We start from the raw sequence: 13730 nt of genomic DNA, 5'->3' as shown, positions 1-13730 counted from the left end.
TGGAATGGGGTGGTAGCCCTGTTGTTAACGATGGGAGGGAAGGATGGGGGGCAGGAAGAGCCTCATGAAGCATTTCCGCTGGCGGGGAACGCTGGGCAACCTGGCTGGGGAAGGAGCGGGACCACGTGGGGTGGTGTGGGTTGATCGTGAGTTGGGAAAGGTTCTGCAAAGCTGGGTTAGGGCTGCAGTGACAGCAAAGCAGGACCTCCTCCGCCTGTTTGGAACGATGTGGCACTGGCGGGCTTGAGCTACAAACAGAGCTGGAGGAACTTCTGGGCAAGCGCAGCGGCTGGAGACCTCCCTGAGCCTGGCTTGGGCTAACACCACAGGGCATTGCACCCCGGCACCATCGCAGGCGTTTCCCCGACCCTCGCACAAGGGCTGGCACCCCCCGCACGGTAATGGGGGGTGTTGTAACGGCCTGGCCACCCCCTGGCAGTGCTGCAGGGTTTTCTAGCGGCCCAGGCTTGCTCTCTTATTTCAGCAGGTGAAGCACTTGTTGCCAGACATGGCTAGCATCCCTGCGTCTCCACCTCCACTGCTGGAGAAAGGGACCCTGCTTGTGCCAACCTGGGGTGGTGATCTTGTTTGTGAGGACATTGCTGCTTCGGGCTTCGGTCTCTGCCACTTCGTCGCTTCTAATCTCTGACAAATTGCTTAGCTTCTCTTTTGACTTACCCACTTTTAAATGGGGAAAAATTATTTTGCCCACAGGCTCTGAGAAGCCTTAATAAATTCAGTTACTTTTATTATTTTGGATTTTAATGTCTCCTCATCTTACGATGCCACTTTCTGAGCCCTCCAGCGACTTCTCTGTGCTCTTAGATCAGCTGCTTTGAGTCCAGTTCATTTCAGTGCGAGTCAGTCCAGAGAGAGGTAAGGATTTTCACAGCTATGTCTCAGTAAACCCTTTTGCTTCTAGCAGCCTGACGGCTTGCAGCCTCCCACCACAGCCCTTTGCTCCAGGGCTGAGGCTGCCCAGGTGGTCTCTCCTGCTCAGAGGGGGTCTGGCACCCCAGGACGGCATCCTCGGGGAGCGGCAGGCTGTTCTTGCATAGCCCTTGCTGTGCTTCTCTCCCTTCCTGCAGAAACCCAGTGGTGCTTGGCCAACGGGAGGCTCTCAGTGTGTCCCTGGCTGATGGCATCCCTCTGGGGTAGATAAATGTGCAGGTCTTTCCTGGGTTAAGGTGTAATACTGGACTGTCAGAGAGAAGTGCAAGAACTCGTTTCTGTAAGTAAGAGCTGACTTTGGGGTTTGTGAGTAGCCAAGACAGAACCTGAGTGCTTGGGTGGTACCTGGGGTACCTGGGAGGCTTTGGGGAACTGAAGGCTTTCCAGGGAGCGAGTGCTCAAGAGCCTCTCCCAGAAAAGAGATAAGACCCTTAGTCCTTTTTAACCACGGCGGATGACTGCCTTGACAGCAAGGGAAGGGACCCTCTTAGTGTAGGAGCCCCGTCGCGATGCATGTGGAAGGGCTCCAGCAAATGTTTATTCCCGGTAACTGATATTTTTGCCTTTTTGGGCAAGGCTATGCCCAGAATTTTCAGGCTACTTGGCTTTTGATGCACCCACCTGGTGCTCCAGGTGACACAGGCTGAAGAGCCCAAGTTATCCACTACCTATTTTTTTCCTCAAAATCCCCAGCCAGCAGCCGGCTCCTCTCCCTTGCACTGCTGGCTCCTTCTCCTTGGAAAAGGACGTCTGTCTTTTAGGAGGGTGAACCGTCCTAGTGTTTGTCTCTCTAGAAAGCGACGAGACCTCCTTTCTCCTTCCCCACTTTCTTCTCCTTCTCACCCCATCCCACCCCGGCATGTGGGGAGTTTCTACTGGGACCTCCCAGTGCTCAAGAGCTTATTGGGAGGGGAGGTCCGTGGAGGAACCGTGCTAGAAAAATTACTTTGCTTCACAGTTTGAGCAGTGCCCTGAGCTATCAAACTACCTTATCATTTTAAGAGCTATGTTTCCCAAAGAGAGACATTTAAAAATGCATAGAGGTTATAAAGCACTTGGCTAGTTTTAATCAAGCTCTGAGCGATGCTCACCCCTCGAGGCCGGCACCGTTTGCTTGCTCCTCGGCGTACGCTGTGCAGAACGGCGGATGCTATAAAACGAATGTAGCGCTCTGCTTTGTTGTGAAGCCTGCCTGGCTTTGCAACGCTCTTCAAGTCACCTGAATAGGTCACATTGCCCTTCTGCTCCTGCTGCAGCTTGCAGGGAAGAGAAGCACGGTCCCCGCTGCGTGGCCTGTCCCTTCGCCTGTGTGACAGCCCTCCTCTGCCCCTCAGTGCCCACCCTGCTGTGCCGGGCTGCCCTCTGCCCTCTGCCCTGCTCTGTTCCCAGCTCTCAACTCCTGCAGAAACTCAGAGTCAAAGAAAAAGTTGCGGTCGCTGCTGTCACCTGCACAAGGAAGAGGCCGTAGGGGTATTTGTCCAAAAATTGAATGTTTTCTCTTCGCACAAGCCTTATCTAGTGCCGTAATGACTCCTGGGGCTGCTCCGCTGCCATGGTGTCTGTGTTTGAGGCGCTGCTGGCTGTCCTGGAAAAAAGCATCATCACCCCAGCCTCACCGGCAAATGCCTGTGTCAAGGAAAAGAAAGCAGGAGGGATGCAGGCAGGTTGGGGCTGACGGAGCATCTTCTCTCTTTTGCTGTGGGACTTGGGGTAAAATATCGGCAGAACCCACCTGGCCCCGTCTCCATGTGCCAGCATTTGCTACCCACTTGGGGACCGCGTGCTGCCACTGCAGGTGATGCACACTGCCTTACCCGTGCCTTGCCCGTGCCTTGCCCACCCACACGGCTGCCTTCCTCGTGCTCCCTCAGCTGCTGTGAAAAATCAAGCGAGTGGTTATCGCACGCAGCAGCTCTTGCTCAGTAGCCTCCGGTTGTGTCATTAGACACTTCAGATCCGTTCAGGCTCCAAGCGAAGCTCCAGTGTCACTGTGCAGGCAACAATCTGCAGTGGCAGGTGACGGCACTCCAAGCACCGGCACCTTGGCTTAGCTGAGCTGTGCTTGGGCTTGAGGATTAAATAGGGTTATTTTCTTGCCCAAGTGCGGTGGGAATAGACCCTCTAATGCCTGTAGCAGTCCTGCAGGAGCCCAACTGGGGTTTTCAGACGTGCTGGAGTTACGTGCCGGGCTGGAGCAGTGACAGAGAGATGTCCCGTGAGGCACCGGGTGCGGGCTGGCACCCGCAGCGGGGCAGACCAGGTCCCTGCAGGGCTCAGGGCTGAGCGGAGTTGCCTGCCCTGATGCAGCAGATCTGCCGGTCCCCTGCATGCTGCTGAATTTTCTGAGCCAGGACATCCCTACCGTCTTCATAAAAAGCTGTCTCATTTAATCCATCTTTAAAACAGCGACGGGCCAGGGCTGGCAGTGTTGTGTGCCCGTTACCTGTAGAAAAGCTTCCTCATCAAAGACATTGATTTCTTTAACAGGGATTAATAGTTGGACCATCAAAAACTGGTGCTTGTGCCTTTCAAATAGACTTCTTTCCCCCCATTTATCAGCTCTGTCTCTTGTTGGTTTTGAGGATCTGGAGTAAGTGGGGAACAGAAGACTTTTGCAGCTTTCCTCATGCATCTCTACAGCAGCAGCTTTCATGGATCAGCAGCTCTTTCTCCTGTGACAAAAGAATCGGCTCTTCCTTCTTCCTTGCACCTTATAGTGCTCTTTCCAAAGTGAACCCTGTGTCTCTGTTGGGTGAGCCGGGAGGCTCCAGAGAAGTGGCAAAGCTTGAGCTTTTCAGTAAAACCTCAAAGCACCTCCAAAGCAAACTCCTGTGCCTTAACTGGGGGATGGGGACGGAGGAAGGGGAGAAGGCTGCTAAACAAAATCTGCGTGTCGAGGCTCTTTCAAGCACCGTGTTTGCACCCATCCCTCTTGCAAGCCTGCCCTTGCATCTCTGCAGGATGCGCAGGAGGGGCTGTGACACTTAATTTGCTTTCCTTTGCCTTTTTTTTGGATGAAGGCTGCATCAGCCGGGTGGATGGCACTGTCAAGGGGCTGCGGCTGAGCCTCCCCGGTGCTGCTGCAAACCTGGATGTCTCATCTCTCCGAGGAAGCTGCACCCAGGAGCTCTCTGCCAGCTGCTCTTCCAGACCCAGCGTTTCTCATTCAAACCAAGATGACCCGTTGTGTTGACCTGCGTGCGAGTAATTTCTATAGGATTGGCTTAACATGCAGCAGCGCCGTCTGCCTGCGTGCAGTTGGCTTCCACCGCTGGTCAATGGGAGCCTCTGCTGACAAATAAAAATGGAATTGAATGGAAGGGAATTAAAAGTCAAAAGGGCCCTGTAATAATTTTAGAGCGCCTGAGGCGCCACACTGAAGCCCTGGCATTATAAATAAGGGTAATGTACTAGAGACTGAATTGCAATCAAAGCAGCTGTAAGAACGTGGAGCGTGTGCTGAGCTTCTTTAAGGTGCGTGGAGTCAGATTATGGTCTGTAAGCAGTGCAGGCAAATCAATATCCACTCGCTGACCTGTATAGGGACCCTAAAGCCTGCGATTGGAAAGGCCGAAGGGATGTGGGAACAGTGCAGAGGGCTCCAGAGCCAGGAGTGAGAGAGCTGTATTGGAGCAGCCCGACCCTCCGGTTGTCTCAAAGTGTTTCCACGGGCTGAGCTGGGGAAGAGTCCTGGACAGAGCTGTCTCTGTGCTCCCTGCTCACCCTGTCTCATCTCCTGGATCATCTGTGTGATGATGCAGTCTGCTGACCTCTTGCTGCATTTCATAATAATTATATCTACCTGAAATATTCTCTTTAAAAGAAAAAAACCACGAAAACAAAACATGTCTGTGAATAAGGTTGGTGGGAGGATGGGAAGAATCCAAATGTCCTGGCTGAGTTCACTGTTCCTGACATTAACTGGAGTAAATCCAGTACCATCACTGGGCTCACGACTGTAACACCAGCTCATGGGAAACTGCACGGGCTGCCCCAGAAGGGCTGGAGCCGAGTCGGAGGGTCGGGCAGGGAAGTGTAAGTGTTGATGTTGGTGGCTGCTGAAGCTGGGCAGATGCTGTGGGCCACCCTTGGGACAGCTGGTGCAATTGCATGGCTCTAACAGCTCGATGGTGAAACGTGATGGCAGCGAGGAGAGCCCTTCTTGTGTTGGGACTCACTGCCTGACTTCAAGTGCCGGCGGCTGAATTTACCAGCTCAATGCATTTATTCCCTTACATCCCTCCCAGCCACCGTGGGCTGTGCGTGTCCTGCTTTGCGCCACGTGCAAGATGAGAATCCCTTTTTCTGCAAAAGGTGAATGGGCTTGGGAAGAGCACCAGGCGAAGGGGTGCCATGTACCTCTGCGTTGTGGGTGCAGATGTACTCACAAACCTTGCTCCCACCAAATCGCTGCCTGTGGGGAGACTTTTACTGGTAAACAGGTGTAAATCTTCAAGCTCACAAGCTGAGATGCATGTGGTAGGCGTCCAGCTCTTCGAGAAACCGGGGGTGCTGGTGTTCATGAGGGGAGAGTTGCTCATGAGGGGTGCTTGGTGGCTCCTTGCTGTTGCCAAAAGCATCAACAAGCTCAGCCTGGGAGTCACCCCTGCACGGGGCAGAGTCTGTGCAAAGCTCTTCTTAGCGTTTTCTGAAAAGTCTCCGGGAAGGATTTTTGGCCAAGGCACTGTGAAGGTGGGAACACCACCTTCTCGTCACAGCTTTCTGTATTCGTGATGCCCTACTGGCAGCGTGGGAGGGGGCTGTGCGCTGGCTGGGTCTGGAGGTCGGATGTCCTGGGGCTGCACGGAGGCATGTTGTCGGCTTTGCAGGGGTGACAGAGCAGGCGCTTGTGCTGATGTTTTGTCTGTCACCTGCCTTCGATAGTGTGGATGGTGAGGTGGTACCGACGGTGCCGTCCCTGGCGAGCGCCAGTTCTCCCTGGAAGCACGGGGGGATGCTCTGCCCCGGGGCTGCTCTGTGGCTGCCCTCGCCCCTGTGCCTCTCCAGCCTGGCCGTGCAGAGAGGCAGGACCTCCATCTGAATTGAGGAGGCTTTCTCATTTTTTGGGTTCCTGTTGAGCTTGGGATCTGCCCTCAGTCGTGTTGCTCTGATTATCAGCGATCCTTCGGTGGCAGCTCGGCTCTTACCACATCTATGTGGTCTTTGAGGCGGCCGGTCCCAGGAGCATGCCCGAAACCTGGCTTCTCCTCCTTCTCCTTCCAGGCAGTTTGAGCAAAGCCTAAAAATAGCCAAACCCACTTTACTGCAAATCCCATCTTGCCCTGGGGTACCTGACATTTTGCCCATCCAACGTCAGACGTGCGATGCTGCTGGCAGAGCAAACGAGATGCAGAAAGAGCGCCCCAGCCTGCCCACAGCGTTGGTGGGAGTGCCCCATGGACCACCCCAAGACCAAGGCTCCCTGAAGCCCTCCTCCATCCAGCACCATCCCCGGACACGCACTGTGTCCCAGCAGACAGGCACAGCGCTGAAGCCACCCCTGACATACCCTGCAGGTGCAGCCCTGTGTTCCTCACAGACCAGGGCTTTGAAAAGAGATGATCAGAGGGAGCTTGTAATCTCCCCCCCCCCTTAAACTTCGGAGCTTCTCTATTACTTTTTACAATCTGCAGCTGCGTTTTTGTGTTGCCCTGGGGAGTACTGCAGGGGTAGCAGGGGAGTAGATGTAGAAGGGAAGGAACATGTTAAAAAATGAGCAGAGGGGAAGGGGAAAAAAAAATAACCCACTACATTGCCACCAAAAGCCCCAAACCCTTAGAACTGTTAGGGCCTGTTTGACTGCAGAATAGTCCCCCGGGGAGCATGGGGCAAGCCCCATTACTAGAGTCATTTTGGAGCTAGTCTGCACAGAGAGCGATAATCTATTCCGCAGGGAGCAATCCTGTGCTGGCAAGGGCACTGGGGAGAGCTCTCTGTTTATGACTTTCTGCATAAATTTGTTTTATTAGCATAAGTGGTAGCTAGCACCAAAGAATCTATAAACTAACACTTCACCGGAGGTTGGTGCCTCTGGAGAACATTAACTCAGAAGAGCCCCTGGACTAATAGCAGGAGAAATGGGGTTGCAGCATTAGGGGTGACGCACAGGCAAGAAGAGGACGACGCAGTTGTCAGTGCTGGCTTTTTGTGCAAGATGGGATCGTGTTTCTGAGCCTGCTGTAAAAGGAAATATAATCGCTAAACAGACCTCCAGCTTTCCCCCTGCCAACAGATTAAGACGGTGAGTTGTGCAGGTGAGCTGCAGGGGGCAGGTCCTGCTGGGATGAAGCAGGTGGTGAGCAAAAAGGCAGGAGGAGCCTGGATCCGTGCACTGGAAATTACTCACAGGCTTCCCACCTGTCAGGCCAAGGATTTGGTCCTTGTTGTGAAGGTGTCCGCTCTGCAGGGTCTGAGCAGCGCTCAGGAGCAGAGAGGAAGGGGAGCACGAGGAGGGTTTGGTTATCCGGGGGTGGGGAACCATGCAGGGATGAACTGCCGTAAGCAAAATGGCTTATTTTAATAATGACCTTCAAGAATTAAATAAAAATACAATAATCATGGTAGATTAGCAAGAACAAGCCAATTAAATACAAAACAGGCTTTGTAAAATGCCATGACAGATAAGGCAGGGCTGCAACCTCCCGAATAACTGATGAATGTTGAAGCATTGCATAAGGTGGGGGGGGGGCTGGGGGGAGCTATTGAATATTTCAAGCCTGGCAGCCTGCCTTGGAGAAGGCAGAGGTGAAAAGGCTATCTCTGCCTGCTCTCTGCCTTCAGTAAAACAGAGCGGGAGGGGGCGGAGAGGAGGGAGAGGAGGTGGGTAAGGGCGGCCAGGAGCCCGAAGGCACGGAGTAACAATCCTCCAACTTTAATATCTGCTGTTTCGTTTTATATTCATCATGTCAGCATAATCTGCTTTTATGGGAATCGTCTTGGTTCCCAACCAAATGCGTTTAGGCCCTTTTGCTTTTAAGTTTGATTGTAATACGAGTTGAAGACTTCAGTGAAATGTTTATATGTAAGGATTGTAGCAACAGTGAAGAGAAAAATGGAATTAGAGAATCGGTTGGAAGGGATCTTGCTGTGGTCGCTGCTGTCCCCTGCCTTCCCCCACCTTGTCCTGGGTGGGTGACCTTCTGATGGGCACGAGCCCAGGTCAGGGTCTGAGCCCCGGGAAGCATTTTGTTTGGATCACTTGTTTGTTTTCCAAGGAGAACGTGGAAATTGTAGTTTTATGGGACCCAGAGCCTGAGGAAGGGCAAAAAAGGAGAAAGTGCTCTGTGTGCCCTTTTCTTAAATTCAGACCATCATTAGGTGATGTCGAAGGCTGGTGGGGCTGCGGGGGGAGGCAGTGCTGCCCTTGGGCTCAGCTGAGCTGTGTGATGGGAGACGAAGGGCAGGTGGGAAGAGTTGGGGGCAGGCAGCCAGGAGGGGCTGGAGAGGAGACATCTCTGCTCGTGTCGCAGGAGGAACAGGCTCCTCAGGTCTTCTGCTCTGCTGTGGGGTGGAGAAACACGATCGCCTGTGGGCTTTGGATGGGGAGAAGGGGTCTGGCTGGCTGCTGCAGGGGAGGAGGACCATCATCATCCCTTCTCTGCTGTTCTCTGTTGGGTGCAGTGAGCAGGTAGGAAGATGGCATGGCAGATGTTTTGTGGTCTGTTTGGCTGTTTTACTCAGTGTTTTACCCCTGAAGCTGTGTTTGAACTCCAGCTGAGAACTCCCCGTCTGCTAGATGCCGAGATTTTAAATAGCTATAGACTACAAGTGCTTTTCCATTGCTGCCCATTTAAAACCTTAACTGTATCTCGTTCTGTTTTGGTGCAAGAATGCCCTTAATTTGTTCCAAAAGCATTTGAAAGCTCTGATAACAGGTAATCTTGCTTCAGACTATTGCATCCTTTCTGATGGACGGGCTATCACTGCTTAACTACTGTGTAGACAGTGGAGTGACAACGCGTGTCCAGTGAAACACAGGCAGTGTAATATTCACGTCAAGTATATGAGGCCAAGAAACTTCCCTGCGTTTGGATATTGAAGGGTTGAGCAGCTAACAGGGTTTGAAAAGGCTTTTCTTTTTTTGTAAGCAGTGAATCTGATTGAAGGCTCATGATGTCCTGGCAATGCTGGGAGTGGTAATGGCCAGGTTTCCTGCAACACGGGCCGCAGGGGTGAAGAGCATACAGGTATTTATAAAATGTATGGTAAATGGTACCCAGGCTTGGCAAGTCAACTTGCGTCAGAAATTGCCTGGCTGCTGGGTTTGCTTAAAATTGTGAAATGAATGTTAAATTGAAGTTTCTACTTTTGGAAGAGACCTTTTGAAAATGAAACAGGCTTATCTTCAGTCTAGGCTAAAATCCAAAAAATTGCCTGTATCTCAGAACTCCCCAGAAACGTTCTCTGTGATCCTTTTGAACATCCCATGCAAGGGAAAAAAGATTGGAGAAGGATTGACCCTGGAGTCTTTTTCCCTGCTTCCTTAATGTCATGTAGCCTTTGGAAACCGTAGTGGTGGGGTCCTGGTGGGGCACCCGCATCAGGTCTGCGCTGTGGTCTGGGTGATATAACCTCCTTTCCTGAGCTATTTTGTAAAGGTCTGCTGCAGGGATGTGTGTGATGAGTGTGTAATACTGTAAATCATCCTCTCCTACGGGTGACTGTCCCTCTGAACAGAATTAAGATGGCTTTGCATAGCCGGAGTCCTGTCTCTTGAGGCTTCTGTGCTGTCCCATGGCCTGTTTGCCTCTGTAGGAGAGGTTGTGATATCTGTCCCAAAGCTGAGTTACTGCTTTTAGTCCTACAAGTAGCATTTGTTGCGATTTTAATTAGACAAGGAGATGCTTTTCAGTACAGACCTTTGAAGTGTTGCTAGGAAAACTAGCAACACTAGCACCACTGACTGCAGTTAAGCAGCCCTGATATTCCTCTTGATTTGTTCTTACTTTTACCGCTATAAGAAACCTTCTGCTTTAGCTTCTTTGGAGGTGAGAGACGCAAGACTGGTTTCATTAGATTCCCAGGTGTTGTGCGGGCTGCTGTCCTGAAGTGTGAGCCGCAGGGCTGGCTCGATTTACAGGGTAAAGAGTGAAAGCAACACCTCTTGCTTCAGCAAACAGCTATTTATATTAAAGGAGGGAAGGGATCATTAGGAGCAGTCTTACTGCAGTGGCAGAGGTATGACAGGGAGTTCAGGTGTCCCCTCCAAAATGCAAGCGCGGGCTCATGATGGATCCCATGCATGGTCAGGAGCTGTTTAGTTTTTCTCCTTCGAGTGCTCAGATGTCCATAGAGATTGGGGATAATGGGAGGCAGAGATAATGAGCACAGCCCTCCGATTAGATTCAGGTGACAGTGCGGCCGGCTCAGGTATGTCAGTAGTGTAATTAGTGAGGTGCTGAATCAGGGAGTTGGCAGTTAATGGGGTAACCTTGTCCCTGCCCTCAGCTGGGCTGTGCAGCGAGGGGGGATCCTGCAGGACCAGGGGCGTGATGGGGACTTCTGTGTAAGCAGGGGGTGGTTGGCTCCGTTTTAATCCACAGTGGAAAGCCAGGAGCTTGCTGCTGCAAAATGTATTGATTTCAGGGGTAAAAAAAATTGGTCTTGAAGGATTGAGAGGGGTTTTTTTGCTGAGTTGGGACGTGGGTCTGTAGAAGTGGAAGCGCATAGTCTTGTAGCCTGCGTGGCTACTCATGAGCCAGCACCCGAGTGTCTTGAAGCATCTTATCCTGAAAGGTGTGGGTAACTCCTCGGGACAGCCTCAGCTTATTCCTTCCTTCATCTCCACTGGGAGCTGGAATTGGATGTGCTTTTGCCCAGCTAGGTTCAGGAAAATGAAATGCAAAATGCCACCGCTGTTCCCTGGCTGCTTTGCCCGCAGGGGAACAAGCCCTGTCCTCCCCTCTGACCCTCCGCAGCCAAGGTGCGGAGGAGGACCTCGTCTGGGTTCCCACCATGGTGCCAGGGCAACCTGAACTCATGCTGTCAGCCTTTCTGGAGCAGACACGCCACGCAGACCGCAGGTCATGGTCCGTTATAGCCGGTCGCTCTTCCCAAATAGGAGGGAATTGAATTTGGGTCTCCCACAAAGCAGGTGATTGCCGAAGCTGTGGGCCCAGTGACTAAGAGGACCTGACTTGCTTCCCATTGCTTATATTGCAAATGGAAAAACAAACACAAAAAAAGAGGTGGTGGAAGGAGAAATATTTTGGCTCATTTTGAGCTAGTATTTTTTTTTCGGTTTTGATTCGGCTGCCAGACTGCCAAATCAGTTCTTTGCAGAGATCCGTTTAAAACTTGATGGGCAGCTGTGGAGCTGTCAGCGCTCCTGCCTGTGTCTGCTGCTGCCTGGCCAAGGCAGGAGCTGCGGCTGAGGCTTGGAGCTGCTGGCTCTGGCTGTGCTGGAGACTGCAGATCTGGGGCTGACTTTTGGTTACACGGTGCCTGGATTGTCCGAGCCCCTAATTAGTCAGGTGGGGTGCCTAAGTCAGGGGAAGCTGCCGCAGTGGATGTGTGCGCCGGGATGCTGTAATCCCGGCTCCCAGGGTGCTTATGCTGTAAATCAACATCAGGTGGGATGTAAAACTAACAGAAGGCTGCGGAAGAAGACATGCAACCCCAAGGTCAATAGGTATTTGTCAAGCCTGGTGGTTCTTTCTTCTTGCTGGTGCTCATTAGTCTGTGCTGGGAACGTCACTGTTAAATACAGCTGTAGTGCTACCTCGCAACCCAGAAGAAGGTTTCCATTGTAAACGCCAGCAGAGTATGCAGTGATGTCTGCGTTTTGGCTTGCTTGGCACCAACTGTCCGCCCTCCACCCTGTGCCAAGCAGCAAACCTCCCTTGGGCTTGGCTGCAGATCTCTAGGAGCTTCTGCCAGCCTTTCTGCTGGGAGAGCTACAGGAGGTTAAAGGCACCTTGTGCAATGTTATTTACTGTTGCCTTTCTAGTCTAGAAATCCCAAGGCACATTGTAGCCCCTTGCTTTTTATTAAGGAAGACAACTGTTACTGTTCATATATGGGGGAAATAGCAGACAGAGGCCAAAAAACGATGCTCAAGCTCATCCTGTAGATCAGAAGCAGTAGTAGGGGTAAAACTCAAAAGTCCTGATTTCCAGGACCGCTAAGAATACCGTCTTTTAGCATCATGGAGAAAACCGACCCTCAGTTGCGTGTTTTGTCTCTGCAGAGATGTCGGGAACCGTGGCTGACATTTCGCTGGTGCACTGGAAGCAGCAGTGGCTGGAGAACGGCACCCTGTATTTCCATGTCTCCATGAGCAGCGCCGAGCAGCTGTCCCGGGCCACCCCTCCCAGCCTCCAGGAGCCTTCGGAGATAGTGGAGGAGCAGATGCACATTCTTCATATCTCGGTCATGGTGAGTCAAAGCTGCCAATGGCATCAGAGGGGACAGAGGACCCTCTGGGAGGGGATGGCGGCTGGCAGCCAGGTCGTGGTGAGAGGGTGGTGATACGGAGCAGGGTGGCGAGTCCGGTTTGCAAATGTCCGTGTCCCTTCTCGGTTGGACCTCTAGAGAGGGAGAGATGTGTTTGAATGGGCCAGGAAAAAAAAAAAAAAGAGTGGTTGGTCTTTTAAGAAAATGAAATAAAATAAAACAACAGACAGTAGGGAAGAAGCTGTTGGGAGGGTGACAAGGAAGCTTGTGGTTCCTCCTGCCTCTGCTGGCAACTGGCGAGGGGTGTTGGTGGAGCGTTTCTCCTTGGTCTTGCGTTTGGGCATGTGCAAAGGCAAGATTTTGGGCTTGATCATTTCTTTCTGAAGCCTTCTGAAATGGAATTTTACCTATCAAGTGAATATGGGCTGTGGCATGATCCTTCTCTTGCAAAGGACGAGCCTGACCTAAAAGTAAAAAGATGATCCAGATGCTTTGAATGTCTCCATCTCAGGTGTTTATGTGACCTTTTATTAACAGATCGTGTATGTGCTCTGTTGCCTTTTAAAATGCTTATTTCAGTATCTTATGAGGTGGTTGCCTGTGTATTTGGATCTGGTCCATCATTCCTCCGTGCTTTAGAGCCCCATCTGTGAAATGGGACTAAATGTATTGTCCCTTAACTCCTGTTGGGATAAACTATCCCGTCAATAAAAGAAAACAAGAAGTTAGGCTTGTAGGTCCTGTGTATATGCGTGTCATCTGTTTGCCCAAAGAAAGTCTTTCATAGGATTGGGGATCCCATTGCAGCAACCCTCTCCAAAAGGTGCATCTGTTCATATCTCCGAACGCGTGCGTCATCTCCACGCCTTCTGTCCTTCCTTTTGGAAGGAGAAGCAGAGACGATGGTTGCACAATGCCTTTTTTTTTTTCCCCATTTGAACAAGCGGCTATTTGGCTTTTACAACTTAAATCTGGGGTTTTTTAGAGTGTCTCAGCCCTTGTCAGTGGGGCTTTAGATTGAGCACTGAGTGCATGTGAGCATGGAGAGGGGCTTTGCATTAAGGCTGTTGGGCAAGATAAGAGACAGTATGGTATCAGGATGGCAGAAGGGAGAGGAATCGGGGACTGCAGCTTACTGGGTTGGATAGGGAACGTTTCTTATGTCCTGCTAAAAATGTCAGTGTGATGGAGTTTTGGAGGGGGGAAAAAAGGTAAAACTGGTATACTTAGAAAATGAGCCTGAAGAAATAAGTGAGAGACAGAGCAAGGAATGAAGACAGCAAAACCCAAGTCTGGGACGTGAACAGCTTGATCCCTGGTTTCAGTGTGGGATTGCCTGGCTGTTGTGGGCAAACCTGAGCCACGGAGAAGAGGCCTGTGGCTGC

General features: G+C 51.6%; 1 protein-coding gene across 1 annotated transcript in view; it reads left to right on the top strand.

The window, feature by feature from the left end:
• Positions 1-13730, top strand: part of ASTN2 (astrotactin 2) — a 364218-nt gene that overhangs the window by 45168 nt on the left and 305320 nt on the right. The window contains exon 2 of the mRNA XM_076355678.1: positions 12140-12327. Coding sequence (XP_076211793.1) covers positions 12140-12327 — 188 coding nt within the window. The remainder of the gene's footprint in view (positions 1-12139; positions 12328-13730) is intronic.

This window comes from Aptenodytes patagonicus, chromosome 18, assembly GCF_965638725.1.
Source record: "Aptenodytes patagonicus chromosome 18, bAptPat1.pri.cur, whole genome shotgun sequence".
NCBI lineage: Eukaryota > Metazoa > Chordata > Aves > Sphenisciformes > Spheniscidae > Aptenodytes > Aptenodytes patagonicus.
This window is presented reverse-complemented; position numbering and strand designations above follow the sequence as displayed.